Source organism: Pectinophora gossypiella, chromosome Z (genome assembly GCF_024362695.1).
Source record: "Pectinophora gossypiella chromosome Z, ilPecGoss1.1, whole genome shotgun sequence".
Classification (NCBI taxonomy): domain Eukaryota; kingdom Metazoa; phylum Arthropoda; class Insecta; order Lepidoptera; family Gelechiidae; genus Pectinophora; species Pectinophora gossypiella.
In genome coordinates this window covers 21,786,370-21,812,572 of record NC_065433.1, presented here as the reverse complement: position 1 = coordinate 21,812,572, position 26,203 = coordinate 21,786,370, and the positions used below count along the sequence as shown (strand labels likewise).

Genomic DNA, 26,203 nt, shown 5'->3' with positions numbered 1-26,203 from the left:
CCTCGCAGATATATTTGGGGGTAAAAAGAGTCTCAAAATATCAGGCCCACAAAACATTTGCCAAGATTTTTCTTGCGGCTACTTTTCCCCGGCTATGCTTCATTCGGAAAACACGTTTACCCGTTATTCATATGCTACAAGTACAAACACCTCCACCAACCTGCAGTGGAGCAGCATGGTGGAGTATGCTCCATAACTCCTCCGGATGATCGAGGCGAGGGTTGTGGCTAGCAGTGGGACGTGTATTTAATGTTTTTCACTGGGTTACCCAGGTGTAATTTAGATACTTCAGGTTCGTTCAATTTCCACGCTAATATCAGAAAGGAAATCCGATAAAGTTTATGTCTTTCAATTAAAACAACTCAGTCCTCTCTGATAATAATTAGATCGGCTCCGCCAACATCGATCTTTTATCTTATAACTAAGTCTTAATTAGTTTGCGGACCATTTATAAAATAAGTACCCTAGATTTGTAGATTTCTTTTCCTCGTAATTAAAAATCTTTAAGGTATATTACTCAGACTTCCTATAGTTTTCTAGTCGACCCGTTAAATTTCCATTTAATTATTTTTTACCTTGTCACCGTAAGTTTCATCATATCCATCTTAGGACTTCGATAACTGTGGTTGCAACTTGTGCTTGATTATTTGTGTTGTAGCTCTGCCCATCCCATTAGGGATTAAGGCATGTATAAAAATGATTATGATTGAAAGGTAGGTACTAAACCAATATGAGGCATTCAAAGAATTAATCAAGTATGCTGGTGTCGGACCATTGCTCTTACGAAAGATACGACGACTATTTCAGTAAAATTAGTAATTATATTTCAATAAACACAACATTTTATAATAGCTTCAATGCGTGGTAAGACTAGGCTAGTTTCCAACTACTCAAATTACTTTTTACTAAATGTCAAAACACTAAATTCCTATGCAATTTTTATGAAAAAGCACACAAACGTGATAAAATGTCGAAATAATTATTACTTTTTTCTTGATTAAAATTCATAAATAAGTTAAACAGAAAAAAGAAAATGTTTTTCATTAGTTTTAGATCCGTCTTTCTTTAGTAATCAGAATTTCATAATTTATCTTGAACTTAGTACACGACCCAATTAGATCTCTCAAAGTACGTAAGCTAGTGTTGTGAAGTTTATTGGCATAGTGGTGTAATCGATTCTTTTCTATCTAACATTACCTCAAATAAATGTTCCATAGTGTATCATGCAGTCGTTTGTCTTGGCGGTCGGAAGGAAGAACTCTGACATTGGACCGGTTTCACGTAGGAAGTTGCACTGCTCGCACGTAGAACGCCGCCGTGCGCGGATCGCATAGCAATCGCACGCACGTACTCTGTACAACAGCGCATCTGTCATGTCACAAAATCTCAGTGCACACAGCAATGGCCAGAAATCAAAAAAAACAGAATCATTTATTCTACGTAATTATGATGGATAAACTTGTTGAAGGTCAATATAACATTTTTGAATTTAATACGTCATTTAGCAAGGTGTTTGGGCTGAGGAGAAGAAATGACAAGAAACTGCAACAGCAACACATCTTTTAAATCAATGAGGGTATTTTAATAACTAGAGGCACACATTCAATACCAGACATTTTTATCATTTAGGTAATCATTAATCTTATAATAAACTTTTTTACATAATGTAAGCTTCACGTGAGTTTTAAATTTATTTAGATAAGTCGGCGTCTTTGTAGATAAGTCTTACAAAAAACCGTTTTGTGAGACTAACCCACCGTAGGCTGATCACCCGATTGTCTGATAGACAGGTGATCCGTGTTTCGAGGGGCACGTTAAGCAGTCAGTTCTGGCTACTATTTACATGAATAGGTTAGTATGTGGTCAATACATGAGCCATGTCAGAGACCAATAGTAACCTTGGCATCAGGGTTGACGTGGTTGCTCATTGGGGTCACAACCCACACGATAAAAAAAGTGCCCACAGAGACGACATCCGACACTAGAAGATTTCGGGCCACATATTCACAAAAAAAAATTCGCTGCGGTGCCACGTGGTTTCGTACACTTTCATTCTCCACTCGCAGTTCAGACTCCTGTCTCCAGCGGAGACCCACCGAGGAAGGTATTTTTAGTACTGTTATCTACTCTTATTATTACTTACCTTTGTATGCATTAGGTTTGACATAAAGTACTTATATACTTGAATACCTTCTTACTTACACGGTCACCGTGGTCCAGTGGTTGAGCTCACGATCCGGAGGCCCCGGGTTCGAATCCTAGTAAGGACATGTCACAAAAATCACTTTGTGGTCCCTAGTTTGGTTAAGACATTACAGGCTGATCACCTGATTGTCCGAAAGTAAGACGATCGGTGCTTCGGAAGGCACGTAAAGCCATTGGTCCCGGTTACTACTTACTGATGTAAGTACCTACGTAGTCGTTATAATAATATGAGTCATGTCAGGGGCCTTTGGCGGCTCAATAGTAACCCTGACACCAGATACACGATAGAAGAAGAAGCCTTACACGTAAGTAAGGCGTCTTTAATAAGGTTCAAGCCACCAGTAGTATTATGTACTTAGTTCCTACAAAAATAATATTTAGATGAATAACTGCTCTGGTTTGGCTTAAAAACAGAGACAGAACAAAAAATCCCTTTATAATGCTTCAAGTTCCAAACGATAACTCTCCGAACTGCTTTCTTTCTTTTCCAGTTCTTGCAAATACCGACTTAATACAATTCTTTAGTGATAAAGGAATGAAAAAAGGAGGATTTACTTTACAAAGTACTCGTACACTTTGTTAGTAAGAGATCGGTACCTACTTTGTTTAACATTCCGATCACGCGCCCTACAAAATACATGGTGAATTTATTCCTGCTTATTTCAATCGCGAATCCCTTACTTGCAGAGATAAATCCGTGCGAATAAATGGTACTGTAAGCTATTGTCAGTCAACTGCAAACCAGCTGTCGGAACTTCAAGCGAACTACAATGTCGATATAACACTGTAACAATATAATGTTGTTTTTCCACCCAAAAAGGTATTTTCTGTTTAAGCTTTATACAAATTTATTTATATATAATTATATACACCTAGATATATACGTTTTGTTGTTGTAATTATGAATGCAGTGTGTACCTGTAATTGGAGCACATATACAAAAACTAATTTAAGACTTTACAATATGTGTACTGTTGGTATACCTAGAATAGAATTGAACAGAAATCATTTATTTTAGATATACTTATATCTATTGGTACACAGGTACCTATCTAAATAAATAAATAAAATAAATAAATATTGGAAGTTGACCTTTTATATAGTTAATTATCGAAAGAACTTTACACTGTTAACTAAACAAAACAGATAAAAGCTTTATGGAAGCCATTTTTTTATAACCAAAATGTGAAATGTTTCATTGGCTTTTAATATCCTGCGATGATACTTTGATCCAGCAGCCCGCAAAGGGGTCAATATGCTGCGCTACGGCAATATACTGATGATATTAAACCTCCGTTCTGTAGAGACATATTATTATGATCGAAAACCTACCTACATAAAACGTTGTCCACGTACCTTACCTACACGGGACGTCTTATAGAACGGATTTATTATTTTGTATGTAGTATGGTAGTGGGTTCTTTTGTCCGGCCAAGTAGTTAATGCCACCTGCGGCAAATCTACAATAAGTCAGGTCAAAAAAAAAGGTAGTGAGTAGTGGGTCTATTTTCTGCATTTAGATTCACACATGCCTCATTAATTCTTGTCTATTCTAGTCAACTTATCTCCTTCCAGAAGCCAAGAAGCTTCCTAGGGCTTACGCCGGCTTCGCGGAGCCACCCCGCTTGCTCGGGCCCGTTTTGCTGCAACTCCCACGAATTCCAGAATGACGTGAGAGGCAGTTTCTTCTGCCTCCAGACAGCCTCTACAAAGAGAACTGTCAGTAGGGCCTAACTTTGTAGTAAGTATATTACCAAAATACTGCACTCCTCTACTTAGAATACCTATACATACAGATTACGCAAATTTACAACACCTTAAAGCGATTGGGTGGGTACAGGGTAAGGTTACATGCCTTTACGATTGAACTCGTCACGAATCACGATCTAGGGATAAGCCATAACGATAGTTTTTGTAATTATTTCTTTTTATTTTGGTGCAATAAAGTGTATTTGTATTGTATTGTATAGTTTGAATGATGAAACTGTAGCTGGGTTGATAAATTAGTATACTAATATACAATTACTACTAGTTTGAGATTGCTACTTAGCAATAAGGCCGCCTATTGTACTAATTCTATTTCTCTTTTGTTTTGTATTTTGTTTTTTCCTGTTTGTGCAATAAAGTATTTGTTTTGTTATGTTATGTTATGTTAATTAATTTGTATTTTTTTCAGATGGACATCTGTACACGGACTTCTGTACTTAATCATATGAGTACTTGTGTAGGTACTTGTACTTGACAAGTCAGAAAAAGCCAACAAGTTTATGGAAAAATAAAGTGGTCCAGTGCTCCTCCTCGTTACATAGGTCATTGCCCATCCCACTAGAATAGGCTAGTTTCTAACTAATCAAATCAGTTACTTTTTACTAAACTTCAAAACACGAAATTGCTATGGAATTTGTTTGAAAAGCAACCTGTGACGTCATAGAAAATGTGACAAATTGTCGCAGTTATTATTATATTACATTTTTATTGATTGAAAATGAGAAAATAAGTTAAAAAGAAAAAATAAAACGTTTTTTGTCCCCTGTCTTTACTTGTTAATTAGAATTTAATCATTTATCTTTGACCTAGAAAACTACCTAGTTCATTATGTGTATTCAATTCATATTTAAAGGACAAACTTACGGCATCCCAGATAGTTTTTCCTATCTGCGAAATAAGATATAATAAAAATAGCATAATTACTTATAGTAAATACTATAAACATTGTTAACTACTTCATTTTAATCTGGGATAATCGGTTTAATTAATGTTTTACATCACACACGCATTCATTGTAACGCTGTTGATTATCCAAATAAAATAAATAAATAAGTAAGTATACTTTTTGTGCAAAATAACGCGTTTGTCGCATAAATTAAAACAAAAAATAATATATAGTAAGATAGATACATTTGAACAATACAAACGCGTTTCATACTTTATGTTCGAGTAAGAAACTAACATGGTTTCAAGTCTTTACGAGTAGATGGGCAAAGATTTGGTGACGTTACAATCAATGAGGGAAGCCTAGAATTTCAATACGGGGCGTAACGCCGATTTCAGACCATTAGCGGCTCCGAGGCGCCTTACCCGCGTACCGATAACTCCGCGATAAAACCGAATTATCTCCTCACCTACCCGCACGACGCCCTAATATTATTCCGACAATAGAATTTAGAACGAATTTGTAGTATGGAATACATTAGCACAGATAACAAACGCTTCCATGCCCAAATATTTTAAATAGCGGCCCCATTCTTACCAATGACAGAGACACCAATCTCCCATGATAATGTGACAGGCAATGTCGTCTCGTTTTGCAATAAATACCTTTATGTATCAATAAGTACCATCAGCATCATAATCTCCGTAATATGTTTTCGAGAAATAGATAACTAATATGTATGAGGTTACTCAACTATGTAACAAACGTTTAATAACCAAACTTGAAAACCAAGTACGTAGTTTATCTCACCTTCAAGATACCTAGTAGTACTTTTATGAAAACGTAGTAAATTAAAGTTATCTAAGGGCACGGGAGTGCCTCCGCCAAGACGAGCAAAGCGAAGCGCAAGAACAGGGCGCTATTTTTTTTTATTCGTCGAATTTTTGAATCCTCATAACTCTGGTTTCGATTATTCTAGGTAAACCAAATTCTCAGGATATGTTGTCAGAAGCTTGACTCTACATGAGATCTGAACTTTTTAACATTGCGATCGATATGATCTCGTCTTGGCACATTTTACATGTAAATGTTTTTTTTGAGATAATATTGTTTCTATACTTACATGTATTATCCACCAAACCATAATAAAGCAGGGTGGTTGGGAACCTATGCTCCATACCATACCCCTCCTCCGGTTGATTGTGGATAATCCTGTGCCCAGCAGTAGAAAGTAGGATGTTTATGTTTGTGTACCTCAGAAATATATTATCAAAAAATAAAACAACATTTTGTAGATGCATATTTATTAGTTCTCAGATGAACAACACGCTACAGTTACAAGTTGCAGTATGAGGGATAGAGTAGGTAATAATCAATATCAAACAATATGCACAACTCCCTGTAGGTACTTACATAACAACACAGTTAAGGCATAAGTTGAGACTGTTCTATCGATAGTAGTTTTGTAAAGGGATTTTATGATTCCTATGTGTATGTAGTAAATTGTAGAAATTACTGTGTGATAAAATTTCAGTTTTAAATATTTCGTAACGAGGAAGTTTTTTTAAGGAGCTCCTTAACACCAATACTTAAATATTTCCTTTCCGTACTTAATCGTACAGTCCTCGCAACCGATGGTATTAACCAATAGCTGTACGCCGTTTATCCCAGTAGATAGCAATCGTTGCCTCCATCAGTTGAAACCCTCGATATAATTTGCGCCGTGCGCGGCAAGGTTGCCATGCAGAGCCTGATGGTCGACAAAGTAGGCAGGCACATATATCTAAAATGTACCTAGTGTGCACCCAATTTCAATGAACTTATTATTGACACGGCGCGGTAAATCTTAGGTATAAAGCTCAATGCACACCAAGGTTGTACCGACAACCTTTCGGAGGTGGAAATTTTAGTATTACCACACCCCAGACACTTCAAACAAAACACCTCGTTTTACACAGATAGGTACTACACATTGACGCTATCGTACATGCGCATCTGTGTGTGTGACGTCTGTTGCCATACGATTGAACACTAAACTATGTCCGAGAGGGGGTGAGGTATATCTAGTTCAGACGCTGATGAGGAGGTCCTTATTCTGTCGTTAGTATTATCGAGTTTGTATGAACCCACTAATATAGAAATCCACCACGGCGGCGCAACATACTCACAATTCTCTGAGCGGACCGTACCCGTTACCACCTTATTGCATTGAGCTTTACTGTTTACCATCGTTTGGGCTTTACATATCGATGCTAAGAACATTTTACAAAGATCGAGGTTTCAGAGATGGTAAAAGGGAGGCGAGGTCGCATTCCGTGCAGATGCCTTCTTAACTTAGTCGGCTTGCTTTCGTCCAACTGTCGGCGATTAGCGAGGCGATTTAATTAAATTGAATAAGTAATTAATACTTAGTTCACTACCGAACTTTAAACAGTATAGTTTTTCTAAATCTACTTACTTAGGTTAGATACCTACATTTTGCGCGTACCGATAATTTACTGAAGGTTTTTTACGAACATTGTGAATAGGTAGTTTGGTAAGATTGGTCTTCTAACCAAATTATCACCTAACTAAACGTAATCGAGTGGTATTGATTTATTGCTACCGCAAGGGTTCTGTAGCTTTTTCGAATAAGTAATCTGTGGTAGGTATAGTCAACAATTTTCTCTATACAAATGAAGTTTAAGCATCTCACCGCGTGCGAGAGAAAATAGCTTACTGCTTATTTATCGCTTCATCGCCTGCAGTAGGACCGCACAGAAGAATGTACGCACTCATAAGCTCTAGTTCTTTAATAAGTCCACCGCCTTACCTAATAAGGATAAAAACTAGAAGCTCACATGCAGGCGGCAGCACTGTTGAGTGTTCCTAAATTTTGACAGTTCTCCATACTGTCCAGCTAAAATTCGTAATAAATTGCTATAAAATGTGGAGCAACGTGGAGTGTATCCCGTATGCGATGACTTACGAAAAAGAAAAGCAGCCAGTTGGAAAAAGGCAAGTATATAACACTATGATTTTGCAGTTAAACGCTGCGCAACGAGTTATAGTGTAAATATAACCAAAACAATAATGTTCGTTTACCCAAATAGTACGAGGAACTGTCAAAAAATAAGATCCACTCAACAGAAGTGACACCTGATGGAAGAAATAGGTAGTTTTTATCCTCATTGTATTACAATTACAACAAATAAAAAACTAACCTCGACGCATCATAGTTAGAATGTATGTCGTTGTGCAGGAGTGTTATTATAAAATTGTACTTATCAAATCTTAGGTACCTAATACTAGTACGTACATAGAACATCAATATGTAACACCGTGATTTATGTCAATCGTTTTCACAACCATGTCACAGCAAATACATTGTTGGAAAACTTTGTAATTACTTACCTATTTATATAAATGGTGGTGGTATCACGCCAAATCGTGCGGAGTAGGTACATCTTTACTGTGACATGGTTCTCAATACTCATCATTTTTAATTACCACGACTATACAAGTAAATTGTGGAAAAATCAGATCTGTGCTGTAGTGTTTAAGGATTCTAAGTTAATTGTTCTAACATCGTATTTGTAGTATCAATTAATATAATTTTATAACCATGGATTACACTATCATCATACCACTAGATAAACATTTCACCATTTACTAAACACGGTGCAAAATGATAGGGTCCATATTACAGTCTTAATAAAAGCAACAGTGTATGCTTAGTTTATACGAGTAGGCGATATTCTATAAGAAGGATATCAATTACCATTAGTGGGACAACAGGGATTTAAAGCTTTCGTCAGTATTACGAGCAAAATACAACAATGGATTGATTAAAACAAACAGTCATGAGCGATAGGATGGGTAATATTTTATTACAAAATAAGAATTAATCGGTGAGTGTGTACATAACAAGTAAGTATATCAAATCACAAATACTACAGACTCGTTGCTTGAGTTATGACGGGAGACAGTCAAGGTTACACACATTTATGTTAATAAATATTTTGTTAATATTCATAAGAAGTTCTAAGTTTATAAGGTTCCTACCTAAAATTGACAAACTACATAATAATGTGCACGTAAGGCTATGTATAACCGCACACGATGGCATAATCGAAGACTTGTTTTTCAAATTCTCATGTTGTACTCATTGTTCGATTTTGTCACAGGGCGCTCTGATATCATGATCAACTTATAATATAATGTTACCTAATAAACAAAGTTAAATTACAAAGTAATTGTTCAAAATAAGGTACTTACTGAACAGATTATAACGTAAAGTAATATACACCAAAAATACACAGTAATTTAAACGAAATAATACTAAAACGCATTGACATTCGTTTTGTTAAACTAAGAAAAGTACAATAAAAATAGACGATAAAACATCTAATTAAATGTGCTTTTACTATGGACTAAAATTTATTAACATGGCATCGTCTTAAAACACATCTAAATAAATTTTACTATATATTGCGTAGTCGCCACGTACCTTACATCTAAAATAACAATTCAAGGCCCTTTATATAGAAGACATTATATATTAGTGGTTACGAAAAGATTTCTTCATTGTTCATTTATTAAGTAAACTGGCCTAAAATATGCCGCAGTCGCTTTTCGTATAAAATGTGAAATAACTACAATATTCCTAGTTGTATTATTGAGGGAATGTTGATAAAATTGAGCAAACGCTAAGGAAACTATCAAACCTCTATTGATATAGGTAAGTGTAAAGCACACGAACATTACATACGCTATAGATATGGTATATAAGATATGTGCGAAGCAAAGCATGGATAATACAGGGTCCGTAGCCAAGTTGCCAGCGATACGAAAAATATCATCATCATGAATTTAGGAGCCACACTCTTGTCGGTTGTAGCACTCTCCATTTTTGTCTATCAAGGGCCAATTATTTAACGTCCTTATAAGACACGACGTTCGCCTTCTCTGTAAGCTCTTCTTGGTCTTCTATCTTCCCTTCTATAATGTTTTTAATACATTCGTCGTGTCATATTAAGTATCCAATCGTCTTGCCTCATCTGTCCTGAATAACTCCTTAATATTTGATTTCTTTCCTTTACTTTTACTAGCACTTTTTAATTACAAAATAAGGAAAATTATGTAGGTGTGTATCCCCCTTATACCTTTTGGTGACATCAATCCCACATATTTTAATCGTATAACAGGCGTTTTTTCGTAATCATTTGCAGCTTGGCCAAGTCTCCTCTACCGTACGTAGGATATATGTACTTGAGGTACGAACTGGGAGTCTTTAGACGGTGCACCAATCAACATCATAGTAATTGATCAGAAAGGCAACTAGTGGTGCCAAGTTAATTGACTTTCAACATAAAACTTTACTAAAATATCAATTGCAGTACAAAGAACTAATTCATTACTTTTTGGATTAATTTTGGCAATATCTAAACGGATCTTTATAATATACTGATCCCAAATAAATAATAGACACTCTATTAGGTACATACAAATTCACCTATAAAGTTTAGTATAGATTAAAAACCGTTACTCTATTAATTGAACTTTCTACTTTTATATAGTTAACAATACTTTAAAGCCCAGAAAGTTTTATCTTTATACGTATATTCCGCTATCAATAGATAGGTTTTAAACATTGCCAAAGAAAGGTATTGTGTTAGCCACTAATTTGTGCTAACAATCTAGAAATGTTACATTTATTCGATGACGAAAACCACAGTAACATAGTATAGGAAATATACCTCAAATTCAATTGAAATCATTGCCTTGAAAAATCGTATCCTTTACCATTAAGAACCATTATTTGTTGTGGTGTGGATCTGTTGCTTAGTCAAGACAGAGTTTATGAAAAGAAATTATCTCTTTGCTGGTATATCGGCAACTCGACGTCGGGCGAGCGGTCGTCCAGATCACCGTTCCCGTCCTGTAGTGGCAGCTCTTCCAACGCTTTCACTGCCGAAAAAAAGTCAATCTTAAAAACATGCCTATTAAAACCATGAAACAACACAATTGAAATGATACAATGCAACTTTGACGCCCCCTCTACGCAATCGGCGATTACTGACAAGGACTCTCGTGCTGAGTACACTCGGCTGTATTCACCGATCATCGTCTATGATCGGGCTTAATCATGCTCGCGCGTAATAATACGTAGAGAAGGCATAAAATCAAAAACAAAAACAAAAAAAACTACTCACAACAAAATGCAAAAACGAAACCATGCTGCAACACTGGATACCAGATGTCTTCTAAAGGACCGTCTCGTGCTAGCCGATTTACTTACAAAGGTATTTTAAAGGTAAGGATTGAAAGTTTCAAAATGCCGTTGAATTTGGAGGTTTTGGGAGCAGAGCTACATCTAGCGGTAACATTGGAGGGGTGTATATTAGACTGAGTTATAGGGGGTCGGTGCGGGTGGTGCTAATGTAAGTGAATGGCCAATCAGTTGGTGGACGGCCCTTGGTCAGTGTTGGTTCCTGTAGAATGGGACAGACAACATCAAGCACGTTGTTACTGGCGTGACACACGTGGCTGTTAGTCACACACGAGTTGTCACTTCGATTGGACAGATATTTATAAAAGAAACTACCTGCACACTACGGTTTTAGATCTCTTAACCAGTATTTTTTTCCGTATGTTCTCCGATCACTTCGACTCTAACAGCTATGGTTGTAAGATTAAAATCACCTCATAGTTATAAGGTTTAATTTTCCATGCTGGCTCCCCATTTATTATGAGTCTGAAGTTGACAAATGTCATCTATTAAATTGTTACTTTAGTAGACAAAGTCCATTGATGCATAGTTACGTTACTATTGACAAAGTCAATAACATTAACGATATTATAATATCAATGGGCAATGTAAGAAGGAAGGTCTCTGGAATTTCCTACTTACTTATTTCTCTCAATCTTCTTCTATCATGTGGGTTGTGAGGTGGATTACCAACCCCATCAACCCTTGTGTCAATTACTATTGAACTCCCAAAGGCCCCTGACATGGCTCATGTAACGACTTACATCTGTAAGTAGTAACCCGGAGGCCGTTTTCTATCAATTGATGCAATTTTATGTATAACAAACCGTTTAGTTCGATTTGTGGCTGATGCGAACTCATACATAAATACGATTGGTTAACATCAAAAATACTAACTTTGAAGTGAAACTAACGTACCTTAGATTTTGTTAAAATTATGAAATTATTATTAGTATAGAGCAACTTGCAAGTACCTATCCAATCGAAGTGGCAACACAAAAATAAAATTTCACAAAAATTAAAGTGCATTCTTGGTAAAAAAAACACAACATCGATTAATTACTAATTTCAGACGGATGCAGTTTGCAGTGGTATTACCATTTATAGCATTCTCAACGACAACATCAAATCTAGACGTCAAAACAAAACATTAACTAAATAGTATACACAGACGACCACGTTTAAAAAATATTATCTCTATAAACCTAGAATATTCCAACGTCCTACTTATTTATTCAGAGCATGCTGAAAAACTCTGATGACGTCATCAGAAGAATTCGGCGCGTAGTATTAATAGATGGCATTCGAATTTTTCAAATAAACAAAACATAAAATAGACCTTAAGTAGGGATCATACTTTAAGGTATTCATTCCCATCTTTCTCTAAGCTCTTCTTATTTTTAGCCAGATTTTTTTAGCGTAACATCACTTTTGCTATATTTGTTTGTAGGTAGGTACATAGAGTATGCACCTATTTTATTTCTATTTATGCACGTGTCGGTCGTCTGTATATAGTAATGGCACGATATAGATGGCAGCGGACAGGGGGATGATGGCGGCGGCTCTTAACTCCATAAGTTTCATTATCGCTATCACCACCGCTCCGCTGCACGCTGACATCCATCGGCCTGAAGAGCACCACACACGTACGATAGATCGTTTAGGATCGTCGAATATTTAAGTAAGTAAATAACAGATCGTAACGACCTACCGTACATGTAGCAGATCGTATGGGGCCCTTAAAGTAACACTTACCAGCGATGATTTTGCTCATTTCGGTGACCTGCTTGGCGAGGATCTGGTTCATCTGCAGCAAGTGTTCGCGCTGCCGCTTCTCTTCCCCATCCGGACTCTAGCGTCATCATAACAACAATGAAGACTGTGCCGTTGCGTATGTACACCCCACATTCGAAGCGGCTAGTCAAGCGGAGAATTTGTACAAACAGTTTTTGCTTAGTGTACCCACTGTTGTGTTTTTACCGGCCTATAGGCGTCCGAACAAAGCAACGAAGGCACATTAACGTCGCAAAAAAGTTGTATTTAAAGACATGATTTTATATCGGATAGGATGCAAAATCTGTAACTTGATATGCAATCGAATTACTATTTTACCAAGACAAAAGAGAGGTACCGCATTCCGCTAAGATTGATGTTTTAAGTGCTAAGACACGCTTTCACTTCTAATCCCGCAGTTTGTTTAATGGTGACAAAAGGAAAACCAACAGACACTTATTTTTATCGTAACACGCTTCTATGCGTTTCAACAATAAGTAGTAAATCATGTCTTTATTTCTACCATCGGAAATAGTTGTTGTCAAAATTTGCAACTATTTAATCAGCTAAAACTGTTTGTACAAATTCTACTATAATCTAAACACAAATCTCGTCTTATTGAAGTACCTATTTATATTATGATACAAGTTATCTTAAAAGTAAGAACTTAATCAAAAGTTCATGCATAACTAAAAGAAGGGCATTCAATTGACAATGAAAGCAGGGATGCAAGTTGCAAGTACTAGTTAGAAATATAATGGATGTGTGACATAGTATCTGCATGTATTGACAGATTCACTACTCCATATGGGTTTCGAAGAAGTTACGGATATCGAAGTGAGTGACGAACTATCTATGGAAGAAGCAATGCGCGAGAAAAGTGCAAAAGAAAGAATCAATAGATGGGACTTGAAAAGACAGATTAAAAAAATAATTAACCTCGAATCGATGACGGTGGATGACGATGATGCAGTGGTCACGATCATTCATGACGTGAGGATTGAAAAATGGATCTTCATGATATCAATTATGAACTACGAAACTTTAAAAATGTTTAAAAATTAAGAAAAATACCTTGCTGGGATCAGCTGAAGAACTGGTGAGCATTTTCTTGATAGACTCGACCTTTTCCTGACGCTTTTGTTGCTCCTCCGGCGATAGTTCTGGAGGCTGTCGATCAATATGGAGAAAAAATTAGCTCTGTCTATGAAAATATATTCCAATATATGTAAATTCTGTATATATTGTTCTGTAATTACGGTCAAGTTGGAAGAAGTTTAAGATATATCTCGATGCGATGATTCTTGATTAAGGTACAATCACGAACAAATTACTTTGGGTACGTGTTAAGTATAATAAATAACAATTAAAATGGTAAAGCCTGATAGCATACCTTTTCTGGGATATATCGTTCCGGAATGAGGATCTTCTGTGGCGCGGCTAGCAGCTGGTCGATAGAGTCAGCGTAGCGTGTGGGCAACGCAGACCTAACCACGTCCGGCGCAGGCGCGGACCGCAGCGCACGCTCCATATCCGCATCGTCCAACGATCTACCCATCTTCTAAAAACAAACGATTACCGTTATAGGACTAATAAAGTTTCTTGTAGAAAAAAGTTGAAAAAAGTTGGAACTAGTATTTCCCTTGTATTTTCCTTGTCTAATTATTAGTTGACAGAACCAGTTATATTCTGTTAATTCTTCGGAGCTCGAGAATACTTCCTTTAAAGCAACCTGCAATCTCGGACAAATCAAATAACTCAAAACAGTGCGAAAGTCTAAAAAATCTACTTACGTCCTGATTGTAAGCATCCTTGGGCATTTCATTGAGCGTCTTCGCACTAAGGTGGTGCGGGGCAGTGTAGTGTCGTCGCTTCTCCTTCGGCACCTGCCGCCGGTGCAGCGACCCCGTCTTCGGTCCGTCCCCGGACATCTCCGTGATGATCTGCTTTGCTGCCTCGCTCTTGAATATAGGAGACAACTCCATATGTGAGCGAGTCAGACTCACCACGCTACTAGTCTTCGACAGCGGGTCGTTCGTCAAAGTCTTAGCGCTGTCGGTCGGGCTATTCAAATACTGAGTCGACAATGAAATCGTCCTGTCATATCCGGACCTGTCGTAGCTCTTATTGTAGCTGCTGCTCAATGAAGAGATATCCCGTGAGTAGTCATAGTTGGACAGCGAAGGACTCGATGGGTATTTCGGACTCAGTTCCATGTTCTTGTCATTGAGGCGCAGATAATTCGGCGGCTCGGGAGGTTGGGGCTTGGAGTAGTATTCCTCGAATTTGCTGAAGTCCGTGCGCGGTAAAGAAGCGGACCTGGAGTAGTTGTTGGACTGCACGAGTTCTTCCTCGAGGAAGTGGTCGAGGTTGGCGGTGATGTTGTTGGCAGGCCAGTCCGACATGGGCTGAAGGGAACGTTCCCTGTCCCGCTGTCGACGCTCGCTCTCGCGCTTGACGATGCGGACAGTTTTGATCTCCTGCTTCTCCACGTTCGACAGGTTCGCTAATAGTGAACAAACGATGTCTGTCATTTAAATCGAATAATCAAATAAGGATAGCAGAACAGAAATGGTATCTAAATCGTGCTTGACTAGCGACATTGGCTTTAAACCTAAAATTGCCTTTCGAATACACATAATTAGCATCAGATAATTGGTTTAGGTTATTAACCCACAACGACTTGGTAAAACATGCTCCATATCCATACCATCTCTGGTTGACTGACTGACTGACTGTGAAGTTTAATAGACAACTTACCAAAACTGCTGTGTTGCATATCTTCGCTGGTGATGGGCGATGTGATGTCGGTGCTGGTGACCCTGGTGTCGACGTACAGTGGAGTCTCCATGTTATTGTAGTGGCCCGGCGGAAGCACCTGCCCAGGCATCTCGTAGTACTCTGAGTGCCCATGATCTATAGTCAAACCCGTATCCAGGTTCGTTTCCTGCCATGACGAAGTTGGTCTACGTTTTCCTGTGGTGGAAAATGGTTAATGTGCATTTTGTTTTCAAATGTTCCACCCGGCGATATTATAACAGTCTTAACAACAATAAATCGGCTTTGAAAACGTTTGTCTGAATTTTACAGCGCAGGAAATTCGGCTCCGATTATCATTTAAGAACATAAAGGATCTGTTCTGAAACTAAAAACTGAAGGCAGTTTTAGCCAGCTAAGCTGGGCATAGGTCACGAAATTCCACTTCATTTTAGCTGGAGTGAATTCGTAACATGGTACAATGGAAGGTTAGGTGAAGAAGACCTTTATCAATCTCTTGAAGGGAGGTCGCGGTTATAATTTGAAGTCATCAAACTCAAAGCGGGACGTTTCGAAGGCAGCTTCTTTTCATTCTGTCACAATAGTAGATATCTTCACTGGCTGTCTCTGATATGAAACGTGATTAAGTCAGGCGCTATGGCGACGAACTAGGGAACGCGCAGCTGTAAGGAAGCATATCTAACGTCTGCAGAGAGAGAAGTCAAAGTGTGACACATATACCTTACCGGTCCTGCTGTAAGGTACATAGAGACATAGGAAATGCGTGGTATACTAACCGGGCAGGGTGTCGTGTGTAGACTGCAAGGCGTGCGACTGTTGCGTGAGGTGTCGCACAGCGCGACTGAGCTCCTGTCGCTGACGCTGCAGTGCCGTCACCAGTTGCTGCACTCGCGTCACTTCTGTAAGTGGAAAATAAATTCGAAATAATACCCTAAAAATTGAATTCAGATACAAGTCTCTCTCTCCTCTTCTTTATAACGTTTTTCTTTTCTACTCCATTCTTCTTACATCTTCTTCTTTATAAAGTAGGTATTGTAGTACTGTCATGGTTTCCTTTGTTCCATAGTAATATATGTATATATTTACGTATTTATATATTATTATAATCATTATTTATTGTCTTCTATGTATTGTTTTTAATATAGTTTATCTAGTTATAAGTACTTATATTTTTCAACATTTTTTTTTATTTTGCACTGTCTATCCCGCTACACTTTTCATTAAATTCATATCCTATACCTAAAGGTTGCCTGGAAGAGATTGCTACCTTAGCAATAAGGCCGCCTGCTGTATTACCAATTTAATTATAATACTAATGTATTTTTAATGTGATTCAAGTGCAATAAAGAGTTTTTGTATTGTATTATAAGTCCCAAATATGCTCTGAATATGCTGCAAATATAGGCAATTAAACTGTCTATGATTTCTTTTTTATGACACGAGTTATTTTAGATTTGCCGCAAATGGAATTAACTACTTGGCTAGACAAATGGGGAGCGCTGAGGGCTCTCGACAACAGGCCTGAGGGTGCCCAGTTAGATTGTCACTAAGTGTTAGAACCGTAAGGATGGTCACAAAATCTTTCTGACTGATAATCTGTCACCATGCGACTGTTCCTGCGGGTTCGTGCGGGTACGGTTACGAGCATTAATATGTATACACTTTGATACCATGTCACATTAACTTTTTTGACAAATTAAACCGCAAGTCTCACTAAATGTCAAAAATGATAGTGCGACAGGGTTCTAAAGTGGTTACATGATATTGCTCATGACTCTACACACGAATCGAATTCGTACGAAAGCGCGTTCAAAATGCGTCTGGCATAGTACTAACCATCTTCAAGCATGGCGGTGGGATGCGTGGCATGTGGTGGATGTGGCGCGGCTGCGCGGCGCGCCTGCAACGCGCGGCGCAGTTGCTGCAACTCACGCTCCAACCGAGCGTTGTCCGCCACAGTTTGCTCCAATTTCTACACAAACATTATAATTCATCAGACCTCATAGATCTCCAGATGATTTATACGGAGTCTAGGAGGCAATCTTTTCATGACTATATAATTCAATTTGAGAGCGGCAAGGTCTACCACACGCTCTGCAGTTATCGGCAACTTCGCCTGTCCCTTTTCTCTGCTAAGAGATGAAACACTTCAAACCTGTTCAAATCGACTAGACACCTCCCTCGTTCGCAACGATGCGAGGCGATTAGATAATTCGCAAGATATCCTTGTCATTCTTATGCTGGACTGGAAGCGGATAGAAAGACAGAATTCATTCAGCTTCTTATCTTCCCGGGCATGTCGTAAAAATCGACAGAGGAATTGTAGGCTGACACTTTCACCATATAAGTTAACATATCCTTTTAGGACTTCGTATTAAGAGTGGCTGTTTTTACTTGTGAATCTGTCCACCCCATTAGGTTTTACATGCATAAGTCTTCATGACGTCACTATGTACAAATTCACATTCGAAATTTAAAGAGGAATCAAACCTTCAAAAGCATGTTCTTTTCTTAACATAGCAATTTTAATTGTAAATAAAAACACACTAATTCTCACTTTTCTACTATAACTATAAAGTTAGAGTGCAGCGCAGTTTAATATACAGTGCACTACATGCCACATGCAAGACAAATCTACATACGAATACAACTATCTCCAACTTGTGCTAAATAAAATAGGTAAAGGCGTGTCGAAAATATAAAACCGTTTGGCATTTTGCGAAAATATCTCTCCTGGTCTGGAAGTAAAGAAAAACACCGAAACACGTCGTAATTAGTCGACTGGGGAGTTGTATTTACAACTTAACATAGTATCACGCCTGTATCCCTGAAGGGGTAGGCAGGCAGAGGTGTATAGTTTATACACCCACTCCTCGCCAGCTATGATTTTTGCTGATGTCGGGTATTGTAACCCCTACGAAATAATAAACTATTTATAACGGGCGGTGGTCTAGTAACCTATCATTACCAATGATTTATCAAATAAATCAATACCAAGTATAAATAAAGTTCCGACTACAGTCGATAGGTTAACCGGCCGTAAATACTCGTAACTAACTTTTGCCGATAGCATCTTATAAGAAGGCTTTTTAATTTTTATATTATCGACGACGCTTTATAAAATAAAATTAATAAAAAATAAAAGTGCATGACATAGATGAAAACCTTATAAACCTTAGAATTGTGCGCGAGCATAGCGTGCACTCTGGCTAGTTCTGCCTCCAACCCTCCGGAGTTGATGCTAGGTGCTCCTATAGGCATTTGTGCAGACATTGGACTGTCCATTTGACTAGCCATTTGACCAGCCATTTGAGTAGTCAAGTTGCTTGCTGTCAAGTCTGACACACTGCCTCGTGGTACGCTGTCCAACTTCCCACGCACTCCTGGTGTGGACAAAACATTATCATGTTAGAACATTCCTTACTTTCACTAGCTTTCAGTGGGCTCAAACCCCAATATAATCAAAACCAGTTCAATATAAGTTTTCACATCAGCAAGGTGTAGTAGTAGCATTAGCAAGGTGCAGTAACCAAACAATTAAAAAATATATATGATAGATTAATAAAACGTTCCATGTAAAAATAAAGGGGGCGATAAAGGGGCGCATACCAACTTAACCTAATTTTAGTCTACTTAAATGCTCTTAAACTAGTCCCGTCCTTCGGTTACAATAATAGTCCTGTCAAATTAAGTTGGTGGTTGCCTGAATCGGCACCATTGAGTATCTTGTAGCTAATCTCGTGATTCATAAGCTCTATCTTGTTCTTAAAACAAAAACAACCTATATATGTCCCACTGCTAAGATTGTGCCAAGGGATGCTCCTAAGTACGTACTTACTATAAAAACAATAATGCATTCACATGAAACGTTTGTATGTGAAATAAAACTTTGGGTTCGCAAATGCGTGTAAATGTAGTTCGTATAGTAATTTAGTCGTACCTATAAGGCGTGCGTGCGCTCTATGCTCAAATTTGTATAGATTGTAATGTAGTATACAATTAGTAATATAATAATTATATAATTTAATGGGCTGATGATGATGATGATACAATTAGAGTTTATGTATACAATTAGAGTATGATTTGATTTAACAGAAATAGCAGGCAAATTTGTCCTATATATTAATATATCCCTTTTATACATTACATATACATAAATAGCCTACTAGGTACGTCCCATATCTGAGCATATTAACAACCAAAACATTTCAAATGTTATGCTCCATATTTTCAGATTATCTCCTCCACACTGCGTATCTTTCATTTTTGGCTTCGTTGTCACCCATCTAGTTTTGGATTACTGATGTCACTATGCAAATATGTCGCGTATCGCAAAATTGTAAAAAGAAAAAATCGCATGGCACTTTTCGCAATTGAGATTAAAATTTAATAAACACTGAAGAAACGTGTCTCAACGCTATGACATTCCGGTATTAAATAAATACTTCCAAGATTAATCGGAGAAATAGCACACAGTTCCATAGCGTTATTTCAGATAAACATGATGAGAAGCCAACTCAACTCACCGCCGCCGTAATACTGACATTTACATAATGTTTTTGTTCGCAAGGCGTCAAACAATTAATATTGATAAAATAAGCGCGAGATACGTACCAGTGAGAAGCGATTCGATCGTATCCTTATCGGTCTTCAGTCCTTGTAGTATGGACGCCTCATCAGCCAATTCTTGCTCCAATGCCCAAAGCTCAGCCACTCTTGCCCTGGCTGCCTCAGTTTCCAAAGGTCTACCGGCTGCCGCACTTTCCAACCATCTACAATTATATATATTCAATTATTATGATATATTTATAAACTAATTTGAACTAGATTGAATTCTGTTTGGTTCGCACCCTGCAAGCCGAATCATCTGTTTGTCGGAAAAGGTACGACACCACGGTACTGCGGATTCATCGTTGTACCTAGCTGCTCAACTGAAGTAAGTCGCTTAATAATACAAATTGGACGACGTAGAACATCGATTTAGACATCGATAATGTACACTATACTTGGCCATTTCATTTTTGAAATTACCTCTGTTGTTCCATAGCATGCTCAGCGAGCACCTTGTGCCGGAGCCTCTGGTTTCTCTCCAATCGCTCCACGGTCGATCCGGGCCTATTGTACAGCGACCCAAGTTTCACCATGTTATCCACCAACTGCACCAGAGGTTTGCTCTTTTCATACTGATGCTCCAATTCTATCAGCTGCATCTTCAACTGCTCCAAGCGTTGTAAACTTTCTTCGCGTTGCATAGCCTTGAGAGAACTGAGACAGTCCTGCGAATTAAAGATAAAATAGCATTTAGTCCCTACGTTCTTCTAAACTGTAAGCGAGTCATTCTTTCGCCTGGCTTCTTTATGCTCGATGACTTTCGCCGAGCTAACTTATTTAAAGATAAAGGTTATTTAATGCCCAGTATTATTCTTAACCCAAAGTGTTCACATGAGCTACAGAAACACATATTGAACGAAGAATGTTATGAATATGAAACATAATAACAAAACAAAATATGAAACAAATAAAAACATAAATAAGCACCTCTATACTACTGATTTGGGAACAGCATTGTTCGATAGCTCGGTGAGTGGCCGCGTGACGCCTCCTCAACTGAATCAGGAGGAGCACCAGCTCCTCATGAGTCCGCCCCAGAAGCTCCCCGGCCGTCGGTATCTCGGCTAACTCTCCCTGACCCGATTGTTGATCCCTTTGCTGATGATGCAACAAAACCAACGCAACACAAAATGAAGCTAGTAAATAAAACACAAAACAAATAATATGGAAACAAATGATGCCTGAATAACTTAACATGATAGAATTGATCCCATACCAAATCGTCGTTTTCGGTGTTCTTTCGGACTCTAGGACTGACAGCCCTTATTGGCTGCTGGGCTCTTGACGGAGACCTGACTGTTGCCCATGAATCCTCGTTCGGTGTCAATGTATTCAACTAAAATTTTTAATATTTAGTACAATTAGGAACATATTTATAAAATTTAACATATTACTTATAGGCAGAGAAATAGAAAAGATTTCAACTTACATTTTGCTGAGATGTAGACATCTGCTGTGACCCGTAATGATCATTTTGTGATTTCTCCTCAACCCATCTGACCCTCGGGCTAACAGCCCGCACAGGTATGTTCGCATCCCTGTTATTTCTTCCAATAGAGGTGTTACTTCCGAGAAAAGCTTTCTTTGACAATGTTTGTTGATTTGCTGTGTTATTTGTGCCTAATTCTACGTTTGTGCCTGACATCGTCATTGATGCTGAAAAGAAAACAATTTATTTATATGATTGCGTCATCTAGAAACAATATAAATAAATCCCTACCATCCCTACGTTTTCACTTAACTGATGAAGTAAGAGTAAAAGTGGGCAGTATAAACATGATAAAGTGTAGGTAGGTACATCACACGAATGTTGTTGCCATTACTATGTACAAATTCACAATCCATGTTAAATTTTGCATGCTTAGTGAGCTCAATCAACACAAACACTCTTTTATAGTTTAATTAAAACCATTCTAGAGATAAATGCGTGAAAAATCTGTAGGATTCATGATACAGTATTGATCACTGTTAATGTTTCACTAAGTGTTTGTGGTGGTTGAGCAAACATATTCACACCTTATCTTGTTTAAACCCCACCTACAAGCTGAGAATATTTATAAAGTTATGTATCCTCATCAAAATTTTAAAAAAACATAAAAATGCCTATTTACATTTGACAAAATAATGACTTTGCTTTGCTGAATATCATAATTGAAATGAAACTTACACAGTGTACCGGAACCATATAATGTTAGAGGATACCTTCATTGCTTGCACTGTCAGTTCCGGTGTCCGTGCTACCGAGTACGTCGCCCGCACCCGTGCCCACCCCCGCGCACACGCCCCGCACGCGACCCGCCCCGCCCTTCATCAAACCACTCGACATCAAATCCCACTGGCGAAGCTTTTCTCTATCAATCTCGAACTTTCGTCTATTTCTACCCTGAACGTCATACTTATTCGTTTCCAAACTTTGCATTGTAAGTGAATTATCCGACGACTCAACAGCGAGCTGTTCGTACACACCTTCATCAGAATGCTCTATGGACTTTTGCACGTCCTCTGCGAGACTTACGTAAACATCATTATCGTCCACTTTTTCTTCTTCTTCTTCGGGGCAACTATTATGAAAATTGGTGTTCTCACGACGTCTCAATACTTGACTTTGAATATCGCAATTTACATACGTCACATTCCTACTAATTTTGGTGGTTACATTTTTCTTAACTCGTTTTATACTATTCATTCCACATGTATCGACATTGGTTCGACCTGTAAGTGGCGCCTCCGCGGGCACTGCATCCAAATCATCCATAGACCTGGCATGTCTGTGTGAAACACGCCGTAAATTGTCCCTCCATAATGAATCTTCGTCCCAGTGCTTTTCTCCTTGGGACACAACATTTTCGTAAGCACACGCTTCCGCTTCAGCATCGTAGTATACTGTGTTGGATGAATTTCCACTACAGTGTGATGACATGCTTGCATTAGAAACCTTAATAGATGAACTTGCATTCAAACTATTACGATGTGCAGAATTGGAATCTGGTGAAGAATTACCAATGTTGCTATTATTGCTAGAATTTCTTTTACAGCCAAGTCCAGATATTAAATTCATCGATTCGGGTATTTTGGAATTTCGAGTCCCCGTAGATTCATAAATATTTTTTAAATCAATTTCTGGATCTTTATCAGCCGCACTCAAAAATTCTACAGACACACTTCTTGCAGAGGCAGCCAAATCAAATGATCTATCAGACATTAATAACTGATTATTACGAATGGGGTTGTGAATATGTGAAATTTCGTTTTTCTTGTGTAGCGGACCTCTTCGGCGTTGGTTATTTAATTTACGATGTAAATTTGTATTTTTTAAGTAATGAGATGTTGGCAGCAAGTTTATATGCTCTTGGGAAGAAAGGTCCGAGTAGTAATATGGTGCACTATGCTCTGTTGAACTTTCTCTGCTATGAAATCCAGTTGTGGTTGAAGAAGCATTTGTTTCATTTCCGCTTTTTAAAGCCAGTTTTTCACCTTCAAACTCTTTTATTTTATCTGCTAAGACATCACTATTCAAATTTTTGCTCAATAATTTCTCTTCGTCGTAGGTCTTACAATAATAAGATATTGGCGACTTTGGGATTCCGACAGAACTGCAAGAACTTTGCGATCCAATGTAACCTGTCATTTGTTCATTGATATTTCGATATTGCGCACCTATTTCTGAACTGTTAATCTTGTTAGTATGACTTACTGGAGTGCTGGAGCAACGCATGTGGCTAACAGTTTGCAAGTGAGCAGCACGAACCATATTAGTGTCTTTACTAGAAGATGCATCATTTGCGGAAATATTTAATTGTAAATTACGACGACCGCCGCTGTTGTCACTCGTACTTGGTTGTAAGTTATCTAAGTACATATCTAAGTCCACGTTGGCAGGTAGGTCATTGTGCCCTGATATATCTGAAGCAGCTAATTCAAATATTGAATCATCTGACAAAGGCCTTCTTTTTATCATCATCTCCACGTCTTTAAAACCGGTAGAGTATCGAAAATCAATAGGCGGCTCGCTTTCGTTTAAGCTAGTGACTTCAGATGACATATTAGAAGGTACCATTTCAAACTTGCTGCTAATGTCCGATTCCAGTGATAATCGCGATGAACCCCTGTCAGCATTATAACTTTGTAATGAGTCAGTTTCTATACTGCTAGAATTATACTGCTCAAATATTGAGTTATTTAGTAAATTAGATGGAGTGTCATTCAACTTTCTGTCATTGGTTAAACTTGCTCTACTATTTCGAATTTTTTCTCCTCTTGATAGAGTATCATGTATAGAAGTACGGCTCCCGTAAATCATCAAGGATGTAGTTTTTCTTTTGACAGTGTTCATTTTTTGATTTTCACTAGTCAGCATTTTTAATATAGAGTTATCTTGTGACATGTCAGACTTATCTAGTTTTTCTAAAATATATTTAGAAAGAGCTTCATCTGATAACTCTTCACACGGTGGCGAGGAGCTTGGAATAGGAGGTGGAGGAAGAATTTCGCTATCTGAACTATCCTGCATGTCAGTAATATTTCTAGAGCTACTTAAATAATATGATGCTGGCCTAAAAGTATCCGAAATACTAAATCGACTAAATGGTGTATCTAGAGAAATATCTTTGGATGCCTCATCATCTGCATCAGAGCAGTCAAACCTTTCTTTTGATGTTCTATCACCTTTCGACGCTCTTTTCAAGGTATGATCTTTGGTATCAGCAAAATTTGATGCAGTGTCAAGTAAAAATTTGGTTTTTGGTGCCACGTCCTCAGACTCTTTTTCTTTAGGAGTAACGTTACTCAATTCCATGTAAACAGGCTCGACTTTACCGTTATTAACACAAACTATTTCATACGTTTGCATATCTTCCTCCTCATTGCCAATATTCATTTCAACGTAAGGGTTATCTTCATAACCTTGAGGCATAGATTGGTCAAATACACTTAAATTTTGTAATATGGTTTTATGAGCTGGTTCGATAGTTGAAATTTTTCGAGGACTCATCGGTAAATAATGATCTTCACCAGGCGAACGTGCCGGAGGCGTTTCTCGTTTTTGGTCTATAGTTTCATTATATACATTAGATTCCTCTTTAATTTGCTTTTCCTCCACATTATCTGTGACATTTTGAACTTCAGTATCCGATTCTAACAACACTTCATCCAAATCATTATCTGTATATTCCATTTGTGTTTCTGATTCTCCTTCGCTATCGTGTGTCTCGTAACCACCTTCATCAATTTCTTTTTCGATATTTTCTACAGCTTTATCCGTTTCTTTTTCTTGTGTTTCTGTGCAATTTATTTCTTCTTCTTGCTCTAATTTTATTTTTGGTACATTAATGGTGCAAAGAATGTTTTCGTATGTATTTTCAGTAGCTTCAACGAACTTATTTTCGGTTTTGGATTTATCTTCTACTTGAGCAACCGCGGGCGCGTGCGGGGTTATTGGTCGCATAATGATAGGACTTGTTAGATTCACTGTATTGGACCTTCCTGCCTGCATATCTCTCGGTTTTAGCAGATCAGTGCCCGATGCTTCCTCTGAGGTGCAAAAGTGAAACCGATAATTTATAACCGTGTTTAGTAATCATTGAAGACAAAATAATCAATTTTGTTTTCATTTTTCGTTATGCTCACCAAAATGTTAGTAGTGTAAGTTGATAATTGATTGAAGTGTTAGAAAGTTATACAAACTACTCGTTACAAAACCAGCCGGAACAAATACCCGTAACCACCCCGTAACCCACCACCAATACAAAACCAAAATGATATCTTGTTAGTGGCAGAATGTCCCCGCAGGCAGGAAGGTACCTTTCCGCAAAGCGAAGTCATCATAATGCTATTGCAATGTTCAATGTATACAATAGAGTAAACATAAAATACGAATAATAAAATGGCTGTTACATTATACGGCATTTTTATACTTCATACATAATAAGGATGTA

At 37.9% G+C, this 26,203-nt stretch overlaps 1 protein-coding gene across 6 annotated transcripts in view; it reads right to left on the bottom strand.

Moving 5' to 3' along the window:
- Nucleotides 1-8,698: 8,698 nt before the first annotated feature.
- The window catches only part of LOC126379948 (uncharacterized), a 38,791-nt gene continuing 21,286 nt past the window's right edge, over nt 8,699-26,203 (bottom strand). For 2 of the 6 annotated variants that reach the window (XM_050028970.1, XM_050028971.1), the window contains exons 9-10: nt 22,438-25,799; nt 21,802-21,926 (exon numbers count right to left, since the gene is read on the bottom strand). In XM_050028970.1, coding sequence (XP_049884927.1) covers nt 22,462-25,799 — 3,338 coding nt within the window. In that variant the 3' untranslated portion in view covers nt 21,802-21,926; nt 22,438-22,461. Of the gene's footprint in view, nt 10,808-11,052; nt 11,332-12,863; nt 12,961-13,955; nt 14,052-14,274; nt 14,443-14,674; nt 15,388-15,641; nt 15,858-16,435; nt 16,559-17,495; nt 17,632-18,824; nt 19,043-20,273; nt 20,432-20,690; nt 20,936-21,197; nt 21,369-21,486; nt 21,607-21,699; nt 21,927-22,437; nt 25,800-26,203 lie in introns of those variants that run through there. The other 4 variants (XR_007568409.1, XM_050028973.1, XM_050028974.1 and 1 more) reach the window with 4 other exon arrangements.